Source organism: Barbus barbus (genome assembly GCF_936440315.1).
Source record: "Barbus barbus genome assembly, chromosome: 31".
In the NCBI taxonomy this organism is placed as follows: Eukaryota; Metazoa; Chordata; class Actinopteri; order Cypriniformes; family Cyprinidae; genus Barbus; species Barbus barbus.
The window spans coordinates 402,126-418,184 of record NC_136759.1 but is presented as its reverse complement, the minus strand read 5'-3'; the positions used below and the strand labels follow the sequence as shown (position 1 = coordinate 418,184).

The window sequence follows — 16,059 nt, the reverse complement described above, 5'->3', positions numbered from 1 at the left end:
GCGTTTTGAACAACTCAGGATAAATAAATACTGTCCAGCATAAAGAGTTTTCAGTAACAGTCTCATGTTTAGTTTTGAGTGAAAATATGGAGGAAAGCTGCGAGTTTTTAAAAGAGTGCTACACAAATGAATAGATGAATGAGTGAAGATATGAATGTGCTTCTGAAGGTTCTGACTGTCTTCAGAAAAGGTTGGATGGCATTTTGTTTTGATCTTCGCTCCATGTAATACCTAATAAACTAGTGTTTTAATCGTATTGCTGCTTTGTTGACGGAGTAAACCGCTGTAATTGTGCTGCTCCATCAGCGCCACCTGCTGTCAGAGACTTACATTCAGCTTCTGTCTGGACTAAACACAGACCGGATCTGTGTCCTGCTGTAAACTCTGACTGATGGATGTAAAACAAGCTTATCTGGATTATACACATTTATGGAGCAGATCAAATACATATCATTTATTAATCAGTTATCATTTTGACTTCATCTTTTTCTTTATGTAAAGGATGAAATATGAGGTTTATCATTTTATGAAACTTTTTCAAAGCTTTATTTGAACATTTCGTACGTGTTATTAGATAAACTGTTGTCAGTCATGTTGCCATTTAAGATCCAGACATCATTAGTAATGTTGTGTTAGGGTTTATGCAAACAGAAAATCATTTTATTTATTGTTATAATAATATATATTGTATATATATATATATATATATATATATATATATATATAGCAGCCATATCACCCTGCAGCCCAAGACTGGTCACCCACTGAAGCTAAGCAGGGTTGAGCTGGTCAGTACCTGGATGGGAGACCTCCGGTGAAAACTAGGTTGCTGTTGGAAGAGGTGTTAGTGAGGCCAGCAGGGGGTGCTCACCCTGTGGTCTGTGTGGGTCCTAACACCCCGGTATAGTGATGGGGACACTATACTGTAAAAAAGCACCATCTTTCGGATGAGATGTTAAACCGAGGTCCTGACTCTCTGTGGTCGTTAAAAATCCCATGGCACTTCTCGTAAAGAGTAGGGGTGTAACCCCGGTGTCCTGGCCATATTCCCTCCACTGGCCCTTGTCTATCATGGCCTCCTAATAATCTCCATACACTAGATTGGCTCTATCTCTCTCTCCTCTCCACCTGTAGCTGGTGTGTGGTGAGCGCACTCGTGCTGTTATACTGTGGCTGTCGTCGTATCATCCAAGTGGGTGCTGCACACTGGTGGTGGTTGAGGAGAGACCCCCCACATGATTGTAAAGTGCTTTGGGTGTACAGCAATACACAATAAAGCACTATATAAATCATTCATTCATTCATTCATTGTTTTGTTTATTTTTAATATAAAACTTGGTGAAACGATTTGTGTACTTTTTGAACATTTCCAGCACATTTGAACAATACCGTGCTAATACTGATAACCGTGATCATTTAGGACACTATAATCGCTCATACCGCTACATCTCTAGATGCATGATGGCACTCAGTGACGTGTGTGTGTGTGTGTGTGTACAGGTTTATATATCCTGCTGGAGATTAAACCTGAATACACACAGACTCATGGGGACTCGTGTCACGGTGGGGACCTAAATTGAGGTCCCCACGGGTACAAAAGCTTATAAATCATACAGAGTGAGTTTTTTTGAGAGAAAAAATGCAGAAGGTTTCCTGTAAAGGGAAGGTTTAGGTGTAGGGTGATAGAAAATACAGTTTGTACAGTATAAAAACCATTACACCTAAGGAGAGTCCCTACATGGGTAGCTGACCAGACTGTGTGTGTGTGCAGGAGTGTGAGCAGCTTCAGAAGATGTATGCAGCTTCGCAGGACGAGCGGTTGATGGAGCACACACAGCAGCAGCATGTCCTCTACCAGCAAGAACAGCAGATCCTACACCAGCAAATACAGGTCCGGCTCGTTTAATACTGACACTCACTTCTCTATTTCCATTTTTCAGTTTTAGTCATTTTAGGACATCAAGTGTTAACTAAATGAAAATTGAAAAATTGAAATGAAATTGAAAAATGTTTTGGTAACTAGCTGAAATGTTTAAGTTTTTCAGTATTTTACTTTATTTCAGTTGAAGTTCATTTTATTTCAAGTAACTGAAATGGGTTTTTATGGTTTTAATTGACTATAATAACCCTGATCTGACACAATGAGAGCATGTGGTTCTGTTTTTGAATAGATAATAATAACTACACACACTAAACACATGAAAAAACTACATTATTACTTCTCAAACGGGCCCTCTGCAAACTTCTCAAGCTGACTTCAAATGATTTAAAACAACTAAAAATCAAGTTATTTCTTATTTTAAGTTTGTCCCTTAACTGTTTCTTATCTTTAAAGAACCAGGATTCTCACAGTCTCAGATATATTTCAGAAGTGTTATTTCTAGACCTGGAGAAATGATTCAAATCTTGAATAAAAGCCATGGGCAAGTTAATAACAAATATACATTTTTCTAATAATGCAGAGCTTTAAAATATTTCGTTAGACTGAAATTGAGTAAAAAATATTGTTTAAAATCCTGACCCAGTGAATCATGAACGATTGGAAAAGACCATCAGCTATTAAATCTGTTTTAATTGTAATTATTTGAGTTAGTTAGTTATCTCCTAGTTTTGAAATCAAGACCATCATTACAGCAGAAGAACCATTAGCTATGAATACTGTGCTAGACAATAGAGACTAGACTTAACCTGCAGGTAAAATAGCTCGTTTTTACATATTTTATTCTTTTGACTGTAAAATTCTAAAACAATATGAAATCTTCAAGTGCAAGGTGTCTTTTTTTTTTCAGAAAACAATTAGCTTTCAGTTAATTACAGTTATTGACCATTATTGTGTGCTGAGAGTTTGTAAGTAGAATTTAGAGAGTAAAAAAATTTAAAAAATAGAATACATTTTACTGGTATTTATTAACATTTTTTTTACACTGGGTTTCACAATTTTAACTTTTTTTTAAATAATTTTGTGATGTTCTCCGTTCAAATTCTTCCTTTTTGCGCTTCCTGAAAGCTGCTGAGCGGTTTGCTGAGGGAAATCAGGACATTACCGTAAAGTTATCTGCTGTCAGGAGCATTTTGAATTATTTCTATGGCGCGAACCATTGAAGAGTTACAGTTAAATGAATGCAGCTTGGTTTGACGTGTTGATGATGTAACAGCCGGTTTAATAGGGTTAAATAAACACACACACACACACACACACACACACACACACACGTTCCTGACTGTGTCTATGAAGGGATGTGATCATGTTGAGTTCCTGTTTGCAGGCCCTGTCTTTGGGACATGGAGAAAACCAGCCCAGCAGTCACCTTACATACCAGCTACAGAGGTACACACACACACACACACTGACACTCTTGCACTCTCTCTCGCTCACGCTCACTCTCTCACACACACACACACACACACACTGACACTCACTCACACACACACACACACACACACTCTTGCACTCTCTCTCGCTCACGCTCACTCTCACACACACACATACTGACACGCGCGCACACACACACACACATACATACTGACACACACACATACACACACACACACACACACATACACACTTGCACTCTCTCTCACACACTCTCACACGCTCACTCTCTCACACACACACACACACACTCTTGCACTCTCACACACTCTCGCATGCACACTCTCACTCTCACACTCACTCTCACACACTTACTCACTGACACACTCTCGCACACACACACTCACAGTTGGACACATGCTGATCGCTGTTCTTCTTTCTTTCTCAGATTGCGTATTCAGGCCTCCAGTCCTCCTCCTACGCATCCCAATAACCACCTCTTCAGGCCAGCCAATCAGAGTCCTCCTCCGGGGAGTCAGGGGATGATGCAGGCGCATGGTCAGTGTTGGTCAGCAGGAGCTGTAGTGTGATTGACATGCAGTCGCTCGTGACGCTGATGTGTTAAACTCCTCCCACAGGCGGGCCGTCTGCGGTTCAGTTCCAGCATGGCTCCTCCCTCTACCAGTCTCCCAGCGCCAGCCCTCCCCCCACCAGCCTCCCCCGCATGGTGCTGCCCAATCAGCAGCCTCCGCCAGGCTCCGCCCGCACGCTCGCGCAGCAGCAGGTGACCATTCAGGTGCAGGAGGTGGAGCTGGGGGGCGGAGCCCAGCGGCAGGGCTTCCTAGCCACGCCCTCTCACAGAGTTCTGGGGAAGCAGCTGAGCGCTGATAATGCAGAAACTCACAGGTGACGCGAGCGCCACGGAAACGCTTCACGATTGTTCTTTTTGTGCTTTTATTTTTGGTTTTAAAAAAGAATCAAATGGTTTTATTGTTTACTTTAGTTTTGAATCAGCTCTGTGTATGTCAGTTTAAATGCAGTTCAGCATGTTTAGTGCTTGTAGTAGATTTAAATGAATCTGTTGTGGAAATGATTTGTGTAAATATCATGAGATTCTCCCAGACGACGGTGTATCAGTCCAGACGGTTGAGCGCCGGACGCTGAGGTACTTTGAGATGTGCTGATGTCCAGTGTTAGCAGTAGATGAGCGTCCTGTGTCGCGTTCACTGGAGATCTGACCTCCAGCGGATCTGAGACGGGACGATGAGGAGTAGATGCTCAGTGCTGTTAGCAGTGATTCACAACACTTCACCAGGAACAGTGTTGAGAGCCGCTGGATCACTGATTAATGCCGTTTTCATATCAGTCTTACGTGTTTTAAAGTCAACATGAAATCAGCATTTAGTGTAAAAATAATCTGTGAAATTTACAGTAAAAAGCATCAGCTGTGGTTGATGGAACTTTACCATGCAGTAGCAATGATTTAAGTTTACAGATTGATTTTAAATTTACAATAGAAGACTTGTTGGCAGAGGCTATTTACATTAACTCCGCCCACCAGCATGTGATTGGGCGAGTCAACACTACCAAAGATGATCATGTAATGATGCTCCAGTGGCAGTAAAGCACATGCCGTAGTCATTTCTGATGATAAAGTATTGGGTAGGTGTAGGGGAGGGCTTTATCGTCCCAATAAGGTGGCATCCATTTAATAATCTGAATTAAAATAATCATTTACCCTAAATACGTCATTTTTGCATACTGTTTTATAGTGTACTGCAATACTGAGTGCAGATAATTGCCACTATTTGCAATAAATAATATAAATGTCACTATAACAAATTCCTTGTATGTGTAAACATACTTGGCCAATAAAGCTCATTCTGAAATAGCAGACAATCCTGCTATTTTAACAGTGTGAATAGAATCTATAGCTATTTGCACACCAAAAACAAAAATCACAATAAAGACTGAGTCACCTGATGAACCGTCACAGACAATTCTGGGAATGTCCTTTTATATTTTTTTCACTGTAAATTATAAGATTATTTGTTCTTTTTTACTTCTGAAAACTATACATTACAGTATTTTACTCTAAAAGTACGTGAAGTCCCATTAGAATCAACCAATTAACAAGTTTTTAACATAACATGTTTGCAGTCTTACCATTAAAATTGTGGTCATTTTCAAATTCTAAAGGCATAGTCAGTGCTAAGGGGAAATAAGTACTGTATTTTGTCCCAAACCCACAAGAGGACGCCGTGAGAAAATATAAACCAAATCAAGCACTGCATTTTATATTGAAAGCTTTAAACTTTATTTAAAGTGCTTCACATTTCAAATAAACATTCATAAATCAAATATAATTTCTTAAATTGTGCAAAAGTGCATGTAGATAAAGGTGCATCAGTAATATGAGAAACAAGCGCTTCAACAGACGGCGTACTGTATTCAGCCTCTTGCAGCAGTGCAGCATCTAATGGGTTGGAGAGGAAAACAAAAACCACATTTTCTCACGCATCCTGACATTTGAATACACAGCTTCTGCATTTAAATGTGCATTTAAAAAAACTACTATTTGAAATTTGAATTAATACATACATCAGCGTTTCATGTTGACTTTAGAACACTCGGTGCGTTTACATGGACGACAATATTCAGATTTTAACACGATTAAGACAATACTCTCATTAAGAATCTACCATGTAAACAGAGATTTTTGATTTCCTTAATCCGGCTAAAGTCATACTCGAAATAAACACAAATTGAATTAAGACATGTGGAGTATTCCTGTTTTAGTGGCATTATGGAAGTGCAGTATAGACATGTACACACATTAATCACACTATTACCGTCGTGTAGGACTTTTCGCCGCATTTTGCGACAGGATCCACACTCGGCAGTGGTCAACCGCTTAACGGCAAACAAAAGAGCATGGCTTCAACAGCGCTGTTCTGTTTGCACGTATAGCATGACAAATAATTAACTGCACTTGAAGCTTTCGTAAAAGTGAAAAATGAAACACCCAAAACTGTACATGGCACAGTAACGAAGACGAAGTGTATGTTGATTAGTGAAATTCTAGAGGGAACGTAATGACGTGTGCCATTAATCGATCTATGTACTACGGAAACATGAAAGGAATAATCTAAAAGCAGCTCATGTAAACACCTTATTCATAATATCGTCTTATTCAAAACAAGGTAAATAATTTGATTACTGATGTCCATGAAAACATACCCAGTGTTAGAGGGGTGGAGTCAGATCAGATGAGACTCCTCCCACATAATGATAGTTGGGGGTGTGGCTATGCTAATTAGAGGCTGTGGTTTCACAGTCGTGCTCGTGTGTTTGATTGTGTTGCAGTCGCAGCTTGAGTCGCTTCCACACTGCCACGTATGAGCAGTTTAACCCGCACATGTTCGGCGAGGGCGTGAGCGGCATCATCGGCACCTATAACCCCTACCTGCAGGGGGCGTCGCTGAAGGTGCCGGGGCTGGAGGGCTATCAGGGCTATCCATCTGCGCTGCAGCAGGCTCTGCTCTCTCCCACGCCGCTGGAGTATCGTCCGGCTCAGCAGCACGTCACGTCGACCCTGCAGGGCTTGCTCTCGCCGCGCCACTCGCTCACGGGACACGCCGACCCTCGGCTGCCTCCACAGGACCTTGCCGCGCTGCTCAAACGCCAGAACCTCCGCTCTGCTCCACCCCCCGGTGCCATGGCCCCACCCTCCACAGCCCCACCCACCAACCCGCAGGACTATGGGGAGATGCTGATGCTGCAGCAACTGGGCCAAGCAGCTGACAGCTTAGACCCCGCCCCTCCGCAGGCCCCACCCCCTCAGCACTACCATCACCTGCTCCAGATCAGAACCCCGCCCGAATGCCCCGCCCCTCACTCGGAGAGCATGGAGGAGGACGAGATGCCAGCCTATCACGAGGGCCTGCTGGCCAAAGCCACCGCCTCCTGCACAGAGGGACATGAGATGTTGGCTCCGCCCCTTGGCCCCTCCCCCACCCACAGACACGCCTACATGCACAGCAGCACGGCGGCCAGAGGTACACACTTACAGTTCAAGTCAAGTCGAGTGGACGAAATGTTGTGTTTCGCAGGACCATGGTGCTACATACTAGTTAAACAAATATAGACATACAACAATAGAAGAATAGAAAAAAACTATCATAGATCTATGCAACAGTTAACCATCTGACTACACATATACTATAAATAGTTGACTAAAAATACACATAAACTGAGGCTGTATAAGAACTTTACAGTATATGAGATTGTGCAAAAGAGATATTTTGGGGGAAGAGCCAGTTAATCGGGACACGTCCTGCTGAGAAAGCCTCCTCAGAAGTGTGTCCAGATCTGAAGCTCTGAAACACGTCATCAAGTTCTAAAGATGTTAAAGGGAAATAAGTACTGTATTTTGTCCCAAGCCCACAAGAGGGTGCCGTGAGAAAAAACCAAATCAAACACTGCATTTTTTTATTTAAAACAAGTGCTTCACATTTCAAACAAACATTCATAAATCAGATATTATTATCAATATCTAAATTTGCACACAAATATTTGAGGTGATACAGTACTTTACTGCCATGATTGTGTGGAAGCTTGCTTTTGACATGGAATTAAAAAAATAATATTAATTGCAACATTTTATCTCAATTCTGCCTTTCTTTTCTCGCAGTTGCGAGTTTATATCATAATTCTGAATTTATGTCTCTTAGTTCTGACTTTTTTTCTCAGAATTATGAGAAAAGTCAGATTTGTGACATTAAGTTGTAATTGCCATTTAGCTGTTGTTTCTTTATTCCTTGGCACACACAAGCTTCCATGTGCTCGTGTTAATATACTATATTGTCAAAGCATTATACACATCTATTTTTGATCAAATAAATTCAGCTTTTGTGAGCACTTTTTTCAGAAGTGTTTTTAAAAAAATCTTAATTATTCCCAACTTTTGACTGGTTGTGTATCTCATATTATAATGAGGTGTTAAATTATCATGAAAGTAATGTTGCACCACAAACAAAATGAAATGAGTGTTTGATTTGTGTGTCAGAGGCTGATGCTGCAGACTGTCGAGTGATGGAGGGAGATCATAACGGCTACGGCTCACGCGCCACACAGGGAGACGCTTTCAGACCGCGAGCGTCATTACAGCGACATCACACCATCCAGACCTGCGACGATGCTTACGTGAGTGTGTGTGAGAGACAGTGTGTGTGTGTGTGTGTGTGTGTGAGTGTGTGAGAGACAGTGTGTGTGTGTGTGTGTGTGTGTGTGTGAGTGTGTGAGAGACAGTGTGAGTGTGTGTGTGTGTGTGTGTGTGTGTGAGAGAGAGAGTGTGTGTGTGTGAGAGAGTGAGCGTGTGTGAGAGTGAGCTTGTGTGTGAGAGTGAGCTTGTGTGTGAGAGAGTGTGTGTGAGAGAGTGTGTGTGTGTGTGTGTGTGTGTGTGTAATGCAGTTCCAGCGCTGACCTCTTGTTCTTGTAGGAGCAGGCGGAGTCCATGTCTGGAATGAGCTTATTGGCTGGCAAGGCGCTAAGCTCCGCCCGCATGTCGGACATCCTCAGCCAATCGTCTCTGACAGGAAGCCAGCAGCTGCAGCAGAGGGAGGGGTCAGGTGTGTAAGCGCAGCACACACACACACACACACGTGTTCTCTCTCTCACTGACAGTGGTGTGTGTGTGTTCAGTGTGTGACGTGGAGGCAGACGTTCACCCCGCCGCGTGTTACCCTTCCTCCTGCACCAGTGACATGCTGCTAAGCTACAAAACCCCAGATCTGCAGTACAGCGTGGAGCAGGCCGGGGTCTAATGAACACAGGTTTCAGTCACTGATTCTCTTATTTTTCTGTTTATTACTGTGACGCTGCTCTGAAACGATCTGTATCATATAAAGCCTTGTAGGAATAAAGGTAAAAAGTGAGATGTTCACACGACTCGAGCTAAACTTTTCACTCCCATTGACATGTAATTGTCATTTTTCTGATATTAACTTTACCACCGTTTCTCACTTACACCAATGCACAGCACAAATGATCAACTCACAACAAATGCCAAACACATTTCCCTGGATGTATTAGATGTATTCAGAAGTGGAGTTGTGTGAAAAACATCATCCGTGTCTGAGTAGATAATCTGATTAAGATGTAAAGTGCCTGTTTATTGCCATTATAATCAGCATATTTTCCTATGATTATGAGTTAATCACATCAGTTTGCGGTATTGTTAATATATTGCCTAAATCTCATTATAATCGCATTATGAGGGTGCATGCGAACAGTGTGTATTTTGAAAAGGTGGTTCCCTGTTCACGTACTTATGCACTCTTCTGTGCTGTTTTGTAGTAGTCACGATATATTTATTAATTTCCGTCGATACGATATAATTCCGATATCAATATGAACGCTATTTTAAAAAAGCCTCATAAAAACTGCCAAGAGATGTCTGTACCTACGGACTTATGAAAAATAAATTTGCCAAGTCTATGAAACCTCCTCCTATAAAACTATATTTTATTTTATTAATTTTTTTTTTTTAAACGTACAGATAAATAATGTTCACCTTTTGTTTGTATTTAGCTTCATACAAACAAGAAAATGTGAACTCGCTGTCAAATAAACATCTCAGACTCCCCTTATTAATATTAATATCTTTAACTTCAAACTATAGGCTAACATACACCACCAGTCAAAAGTTTTAACAGTATGATTTTTAACGAATCCTCATCTGTTCATCAAGCCTGCATTTATTTGATCCAAAATACAGCAAAAACAGTACAATTTAGAAATATTTTTGCTATTTAAAATAACTGTTTTCTATTTTAAAATGTAATTTATTCCTGTGATTTCAAAGTTTCTAACATCATTACTCCAGTCACATGAGAAATCATTCTAATATTCTGATATACTGCTCAAAAAACATTTATTATAATGTTGAAAACAGCAGAGTAGATTTGTTTCAGGTTTCTTTGATGAATAGAAAGTTCAGAAAAACAGCATTTATCTGAAATACTAATTTTTTGTAACATTATAAATGTCTTTATCATCATTTTTGATCAATTTAAAGCATCCTTGCTAAATAAAGTATTCATTTCTATAATTTATTTCCTAAAAAATAAAAATAAATAAATTATACTGACTCCAAGGTTTTGAATGGAATAGTGTATAAATGTAACACATGCTTTTTATTTCAGATAAATGCTGATCTTTGGGTCTTTCTATTCAAAGAATCCTGAAAAATATGTACTCAACTGTTTTAAATATTGATCATCAGTAAATCAGTATATTATTATGATTTCTGAAGATCATGTGACACTGAAGACTGGAGTAATGATGCTGAAAATACAGCTGCAGATCACAGAAATAAATTAAACAGATATTTTAAATAGTAAAAATATTTCAAAATTGTACTGTATTTGCTGTAGTTTGGATCAAATAAATGCAGGCTTGGTGAACAGATGAGGATTCTTATAGATTGAAACAAATGTGCTTGAGCCAGGATAAAGAGTATGAACAGTGCTCTGAGTTGCTGCAGAATTGAGACGGGCTTATTCTGCCAGCAGGAGGCGCTGTGAGAGCGGCAGAACTAGCGGTTTCCCCGGTAACGGCTGGAATCCAAGCACACTCATGAACGTGACTTTATCAGATCAAATGAAAATGCCATCGAAACGTTTCTGAAGACAGAGATACATTCATATAAAACACCCGCGCCGCGTTTTGATTTTGAAACGTTTAGTGCTCATGTTTATTCAACAGTCAAACGCCACAAATAAATCAATGTATGAGAAACACTGGTAATTATATCGAAATATCGGAAATGTGTTTAAAAATCATATCACCGTTATTGAAAAAAATTATATCGTGATACATATTGATATTGAATTATTGTCCAGCCTGAACTGTGTAGTGCTTTCAGACTGAAAAGAAGCGCACTTCAGATACCCAAATGTGCAATTAAAGGGATAGCTCACCCAAAAATGACAATTCTGTCATTAATTCCTCACTCATGTCGTTCCAAACCCATCTTCTGAACACAGATTAAGATATTTCTTACATCATTAAAATAGTCCATGTGACCGTAATTTAATAATGAAGCTATGAGAATATTTTTGTGTGTAAAGAAAACAAAAATAATGACTTTGCTTTGTAAAATTACATTTGAGCCACTGATGTCACATGGACTATTTTAACGATGTCCTTACTATGTTTCTGCACCTTGATGGTGTTAGTTCCCTTGCTGTCTACAGAGGGTGTGAGAGCTCTCGGATTTCATCAGAAATATCTTAATCTGTGTTCAGAAGATGGGTTTGGAACGACACGAGTGAGGAATTAATGACAGAATTGTCATTTTTGGGTGAACTATCCCTTCAATTAACTGGAAATGGAATGATGGACACTTTAATGGCATGCTGGAGGGGGCGGGGCTATCAGACTTAATTAAACTTTATTTGTATAGCGCTTTTCATGATGCAAATTGTTGCAAAGCAGCTTTACAGAATATTGAAGTTTCTACATTATATTTAGTAATAGCTTATCAGTGGTGACTATCTGAAGCTGATATGGCAGAAGTGTACAGTAACATCAAGCAGTTAGTTAATGTCATATAATCAGTGTTAATAGTGTTCACCGTCTGTTTGATTGTATTTGATGCATCAGACGGTCTGTAACGTTAACACACGTGTTTGTGTTTCTCTCTCAGGGGTGTATTTGCTGTATAAAGCTCATATCGGTCTGCTGTGTTGTGCTGTCATGCCAAATCCTCATCGTCTGTCTGTCGGGGTGTCGTGGGTGTGGCCTGCACGCAGGGGGCGGAGCTTCCGCTGGGAGCGTCTCCGATTGGCTGCAGCCCAATAATCATCCGCCCCTCCCGAAACCCCTCCTACCGTTGCCATAGCGGCGCTGTCGCGCACTCCGATGTACACGGCAAACACAGAGTCTTACGTAAACATACACACACACACACGCGCGCGCGCGCTCAAAGAGACGACGTCTTTACCAAACGCCACAAACCCAAAGTATTTCACGTGAAGCCTGCGCCGCGGCGGATCATTCCGGTCACCATCGACCAATTCCGCCGGGATGGCCGACTCTCACTCGCTCTCCACTTTCTTCACTTCTGTTTTTTTATTTTTAACACATTTTTATGGCTAACGTTCTGTAGGAATTATGATCATTATTGTTCTTGTTTTCTGTAAAAGACATTTTATGGTTATGACATTATTAAAAGAATGACGATTATTATTAAAAGCGTTCTGTGTTGCAAGAGAGCAGCCGCGTTGGTTTCCTCACGGTGATTTTTGCACTTTCAGTTTTTGTGACTTTCCTTTCGTTTTGGCTTTACGTGTCTCCTCCTTCATTCCATCCCGTCCGTCTGACGACTGGTGCATTGTGGGTAGTTTCTCAGATCCTGCTCATGGGCCATCTTCTTTTCTGTTTCAGAGCTTTATCGGTTATTTTTGTGGATGTTGTTAGAAAAGCTTTTGTATATGATTGCTTTTGCGGTTTTATTTCAGTTCTGATGTTTTTAGCCGAGCTTACGGACGCTTCACGTCTCAGAGTTTAAAGCCTGACCGCGTCTTCAGTCTGACCAATCCAATAACGGTCATGTGACCGTCTGTGATGAAGACCACATCATCCTCCGTCTGTCCATCATGCCACGCTCCTCCCTCTTTTCCTTTATAGAGCTTTGTCATGTTCTTTTCTTTTGTTTGTTTTTATTTTTCTGGCTTTATGTTTTTTGGAAAAATACTAAAGTGCAACAATGGTTAAAGATTCCAAACAAACTGAGAGAAATAATAAATATATATAATAAAGAAATGACTATGACAGAGGTGTGTGTGTGTTCTTTCAGTACCGCGGTATATGATGGTAATACTGTGGTCCAGAAGCAGAAAACCGCTTGCTCTTCTGCTAATGCATCTCATACGGCCGCGGCTGCTGTATTAGTTTCTTCATTGGCTGTGGGGCTTCTTTGAAACGCTCTGTACTGTATGAAGCGCTACAGAAGGAACTGAAGGTTTGCGCTGATGTACTGCATGTGTTTCAAACAAAAACATGTTCATTAAGTTGTGAAAGTGTTATTTCTGAGTGTTCTCTGAGCATCCAGTTGAGTCCAGTCGAGTGAACTTTAAGGGAACAGTCCATTCTACCAATCTGCTAACATTCTGAATGTTGTCTGAAACAATTAGTCACATTTAAAAAAGATGCTAGATGAGAGTATTTTAAGGTGTCCTCGTTACAGCGTAATTCTGCATTTAATCAGTGTTGGGAAAGTTACTTTTAAAAGTAATGCATTCCAATATTGTGTTGCTTTAAGTTGAGTAATGCGTTACTTTTTCTCATCTGGGCTGGGTTTGCTTGATGTGAATATAAAAGGGTTCTATTGATGACATGTTAAAGTGCGTTCATTCCCAAGAAAATGTACATTCATGCTCAAACAAACCAGGACAGGACACAGAAGAAGGCTCATTACTCTCCAGAAACAGCTAAACGAAGCACAGATCTGGTGTTTATCGACGGGTTTATTAGTATGGCAGCACAGACTTTGGTTAATAAAATGGGATTAAATACATGAAGGATATTTGTGAACAGTATTGCAGGTTTGCATCATATTCTGAGTTTGCTTTTCACAGTTTTTATTGATTTTGAGGAACACTGAATCTGGTTTAGGGTTATATTTACTGTTATTATAATGTAACGTGTAACAATGACACTAAAATAAAGTGTTACCTAATGGTTTTGTGCTAACGCTTTGAGAGCATTATCAAAGGCCAGATAACGCTGAACAAACGTTATATTAATGTTACTGTAAGAACGATTGTTCTTAACTTTGAGGGAATGTTTCTGTTGGAGATGCTCTGAATAAATGTCAGGGGAAAGCTGATTCTGAAGTTCAGGAGAGAAACTGCTTGCTAGCGTCTGTTTTTATTCAGTAAGTGTTTTATTACCGAGGAATCCATCAAAACTGATCCTGAGTTCTGTGAGCAGCTGCTGGTGTCTGGATGTGAATCTGCACTGCAGAGGTTCAGCAGACCTGACGAGTCGAGCTCAGATCTGCGTATGGCAAGCCCCTTTAACATTTAATCTATAAAACCTGCTAGTACGGATTTATTTAGCTACTAGTAGTTCTGTTAGGTACTTGTACTCATTTGTTTGCTACTAGTGCTTGATCTTTAAGCACTGGTAGCTTTTTGAAAGATAATTGTATTTAAAGTAATACTATTTAATAATTACCGTGTCTAATTAATACTTACTAGTACGCAGTGTTGGGAAGGTTACTTTGTAAATGTAATAGGTTACAGATTACTCTATTTAAAAGGTAATAGTAGGGTAACTTTTTCAGTTACTTTATTAAAGTAATGTAACTGATTACTTTTAATTGATTTTTGATTACTTTTCTCCATTTCTAATGAATGTTTTCAACTGGTAATCATTTTCAAACATTTACACCATGCAGGGTTAACCTTACCGTAGTATTCAACACTGATTACTGTCAGACTTTCAAAATCATTCATCACTTCAATTAAGATAATAATTGAACACATCCACCACAAAATCAGTACCGCCTTTTACTTTCAGATTGATCTGAAGTTCAATGCAGACTTAAAATCATAAGAAATAGTTTACTGATACTGTTTCTGAAATAAATAAAAGCAAATACATCAAACCTGATTCAAGTGTATTCCGCATTTTAATTCAGTGAAATTCTGCGTTATAGGAATTCCATTTTTATGACTGAATTCTGTGAAGCAGTCTGTTTTCCACATCGTGGAAATCATAGGGCCATATGTCTCATATTTTTGAGTAGTCAGTACAATTTGGGAAAGAAATCAATTAAATCTGTATGTGGCTGTGTGTAAATATTCAAATGTAACCCCTTTGTAATCGTTAACATTTTCATAAGTCACTGTAATTTAATTACACTTTTTTTAGTAACTGTAACTGATTAGTTATATTTATTTTGTAATTAAATTGCATAATGCTGTTACATGTAGCTAGTTGCTCCCCAACACTGCTAGTACACTAATACTTAAAAAGATACTAGTCACTATTGAAATGCATACTAGTCAGAACCGAATATTTGACATCGGTGTAGTTGATACCAAGTCAGTGGTACAAATATGAAATGTGTTACTAGTAACAGTAGAATAGTTACTAGCAGTGTTGGGTGTAAAGCAGTACTAATTAATTGTTAATTTAATTTATTTTCCCTTGGAAAAAGTAAAGTATGGGATTACTCTCATTTCATTAGTTACTTCTAATATAATTGCATTTAATACTATTGAACAATTCTATATAAAACAGTATATTTTTATCTATATAAAACAATATCAAAATCTATATTTGTTCAGTTCAGGAATAATTTATGTAATTTAGTGTTATTTATTTGAAAGAGAGCAGGTTCATGTCTATCCTTGTGTATTTCACCAGGTCGAGGTCGATATGGTATTTAGAAAGTGATTAGTAATAAGTACTGCAATACTTCTTTAGAGAGAGTAATTAACATGGTAATCTAATTATATTGTTGAAGATGTAATTAGTAGCATGTAATTAATCACATTTTTAGAGTAACTTACCCAACACTGATTACTAGTCACAACTGAAATAAGTACCAGCGTCTAATAAATAAGAGCTAGTATCTAGTGAATATGAACTAGCATCTTTAATAAGTTGCTAGTTCCTAAAGAATAAGCACTAGTACTTAATGGAAAAGATACTAGTAGCTTAAAATGAGT

At 39.3% G+C, this 16,059-nt stretch overlaps 1 protein-coding gene across 1 annotated transcript in view; it reads left to right on the top strand.

Moving 5' to 3' along the window:
* LOC306851130 (serine/threonine-protein kinase SIK3 homolog) overlaps positions 1 to 13,150 on the top strand; it is a 46,720-nt gene extending 33,570 nt beyond the window's left edge. The window contains exons 17-25 of the mRNA XM_079387241.1: positions 1,772 to 1,891; positions 3,267 to 3,328; positions 3,762 to 3,871; positions 3,952 to 4,219; positions 6,680 to 7,371; positions 8,382 to 8,518; positions 8,814 to 8,943; positions 9,017 to 9,147; positions 12,024 to 13,150. Of these exons, the coding sequence (XP_079243367.1) occupies positions 1,772 to 1,891; positions 3,267 to 3,328; positions 3,762 to 3,871; positions 3,952 to 4,219; positions 6,680 to 7,371; positions 8,382 to 8,518; positions 8,814 to 8,943; positions 9,017 to 9,138 (1,641 nt within the window). The 3' untranslated portion in view covers positions 9,139 to 9,147; positions 12,024 to 13,150. The remainder of the gene's footprint in view (positions 1 to 1,771; positions 1,892 to 3,266; positions 3,329 to 3,761; positions 3,872 to 3,951; positions 4,220 to 6,679; positions 7,372 to 8,381; positions 8,519 to 8,813; positions 8,944 to 9,016; positions 9,148 to 12,023) is intronic.
* The last annotated feature ends 2,909 nt before the right edge of the window (positions 13,151 to 16,059 follow it).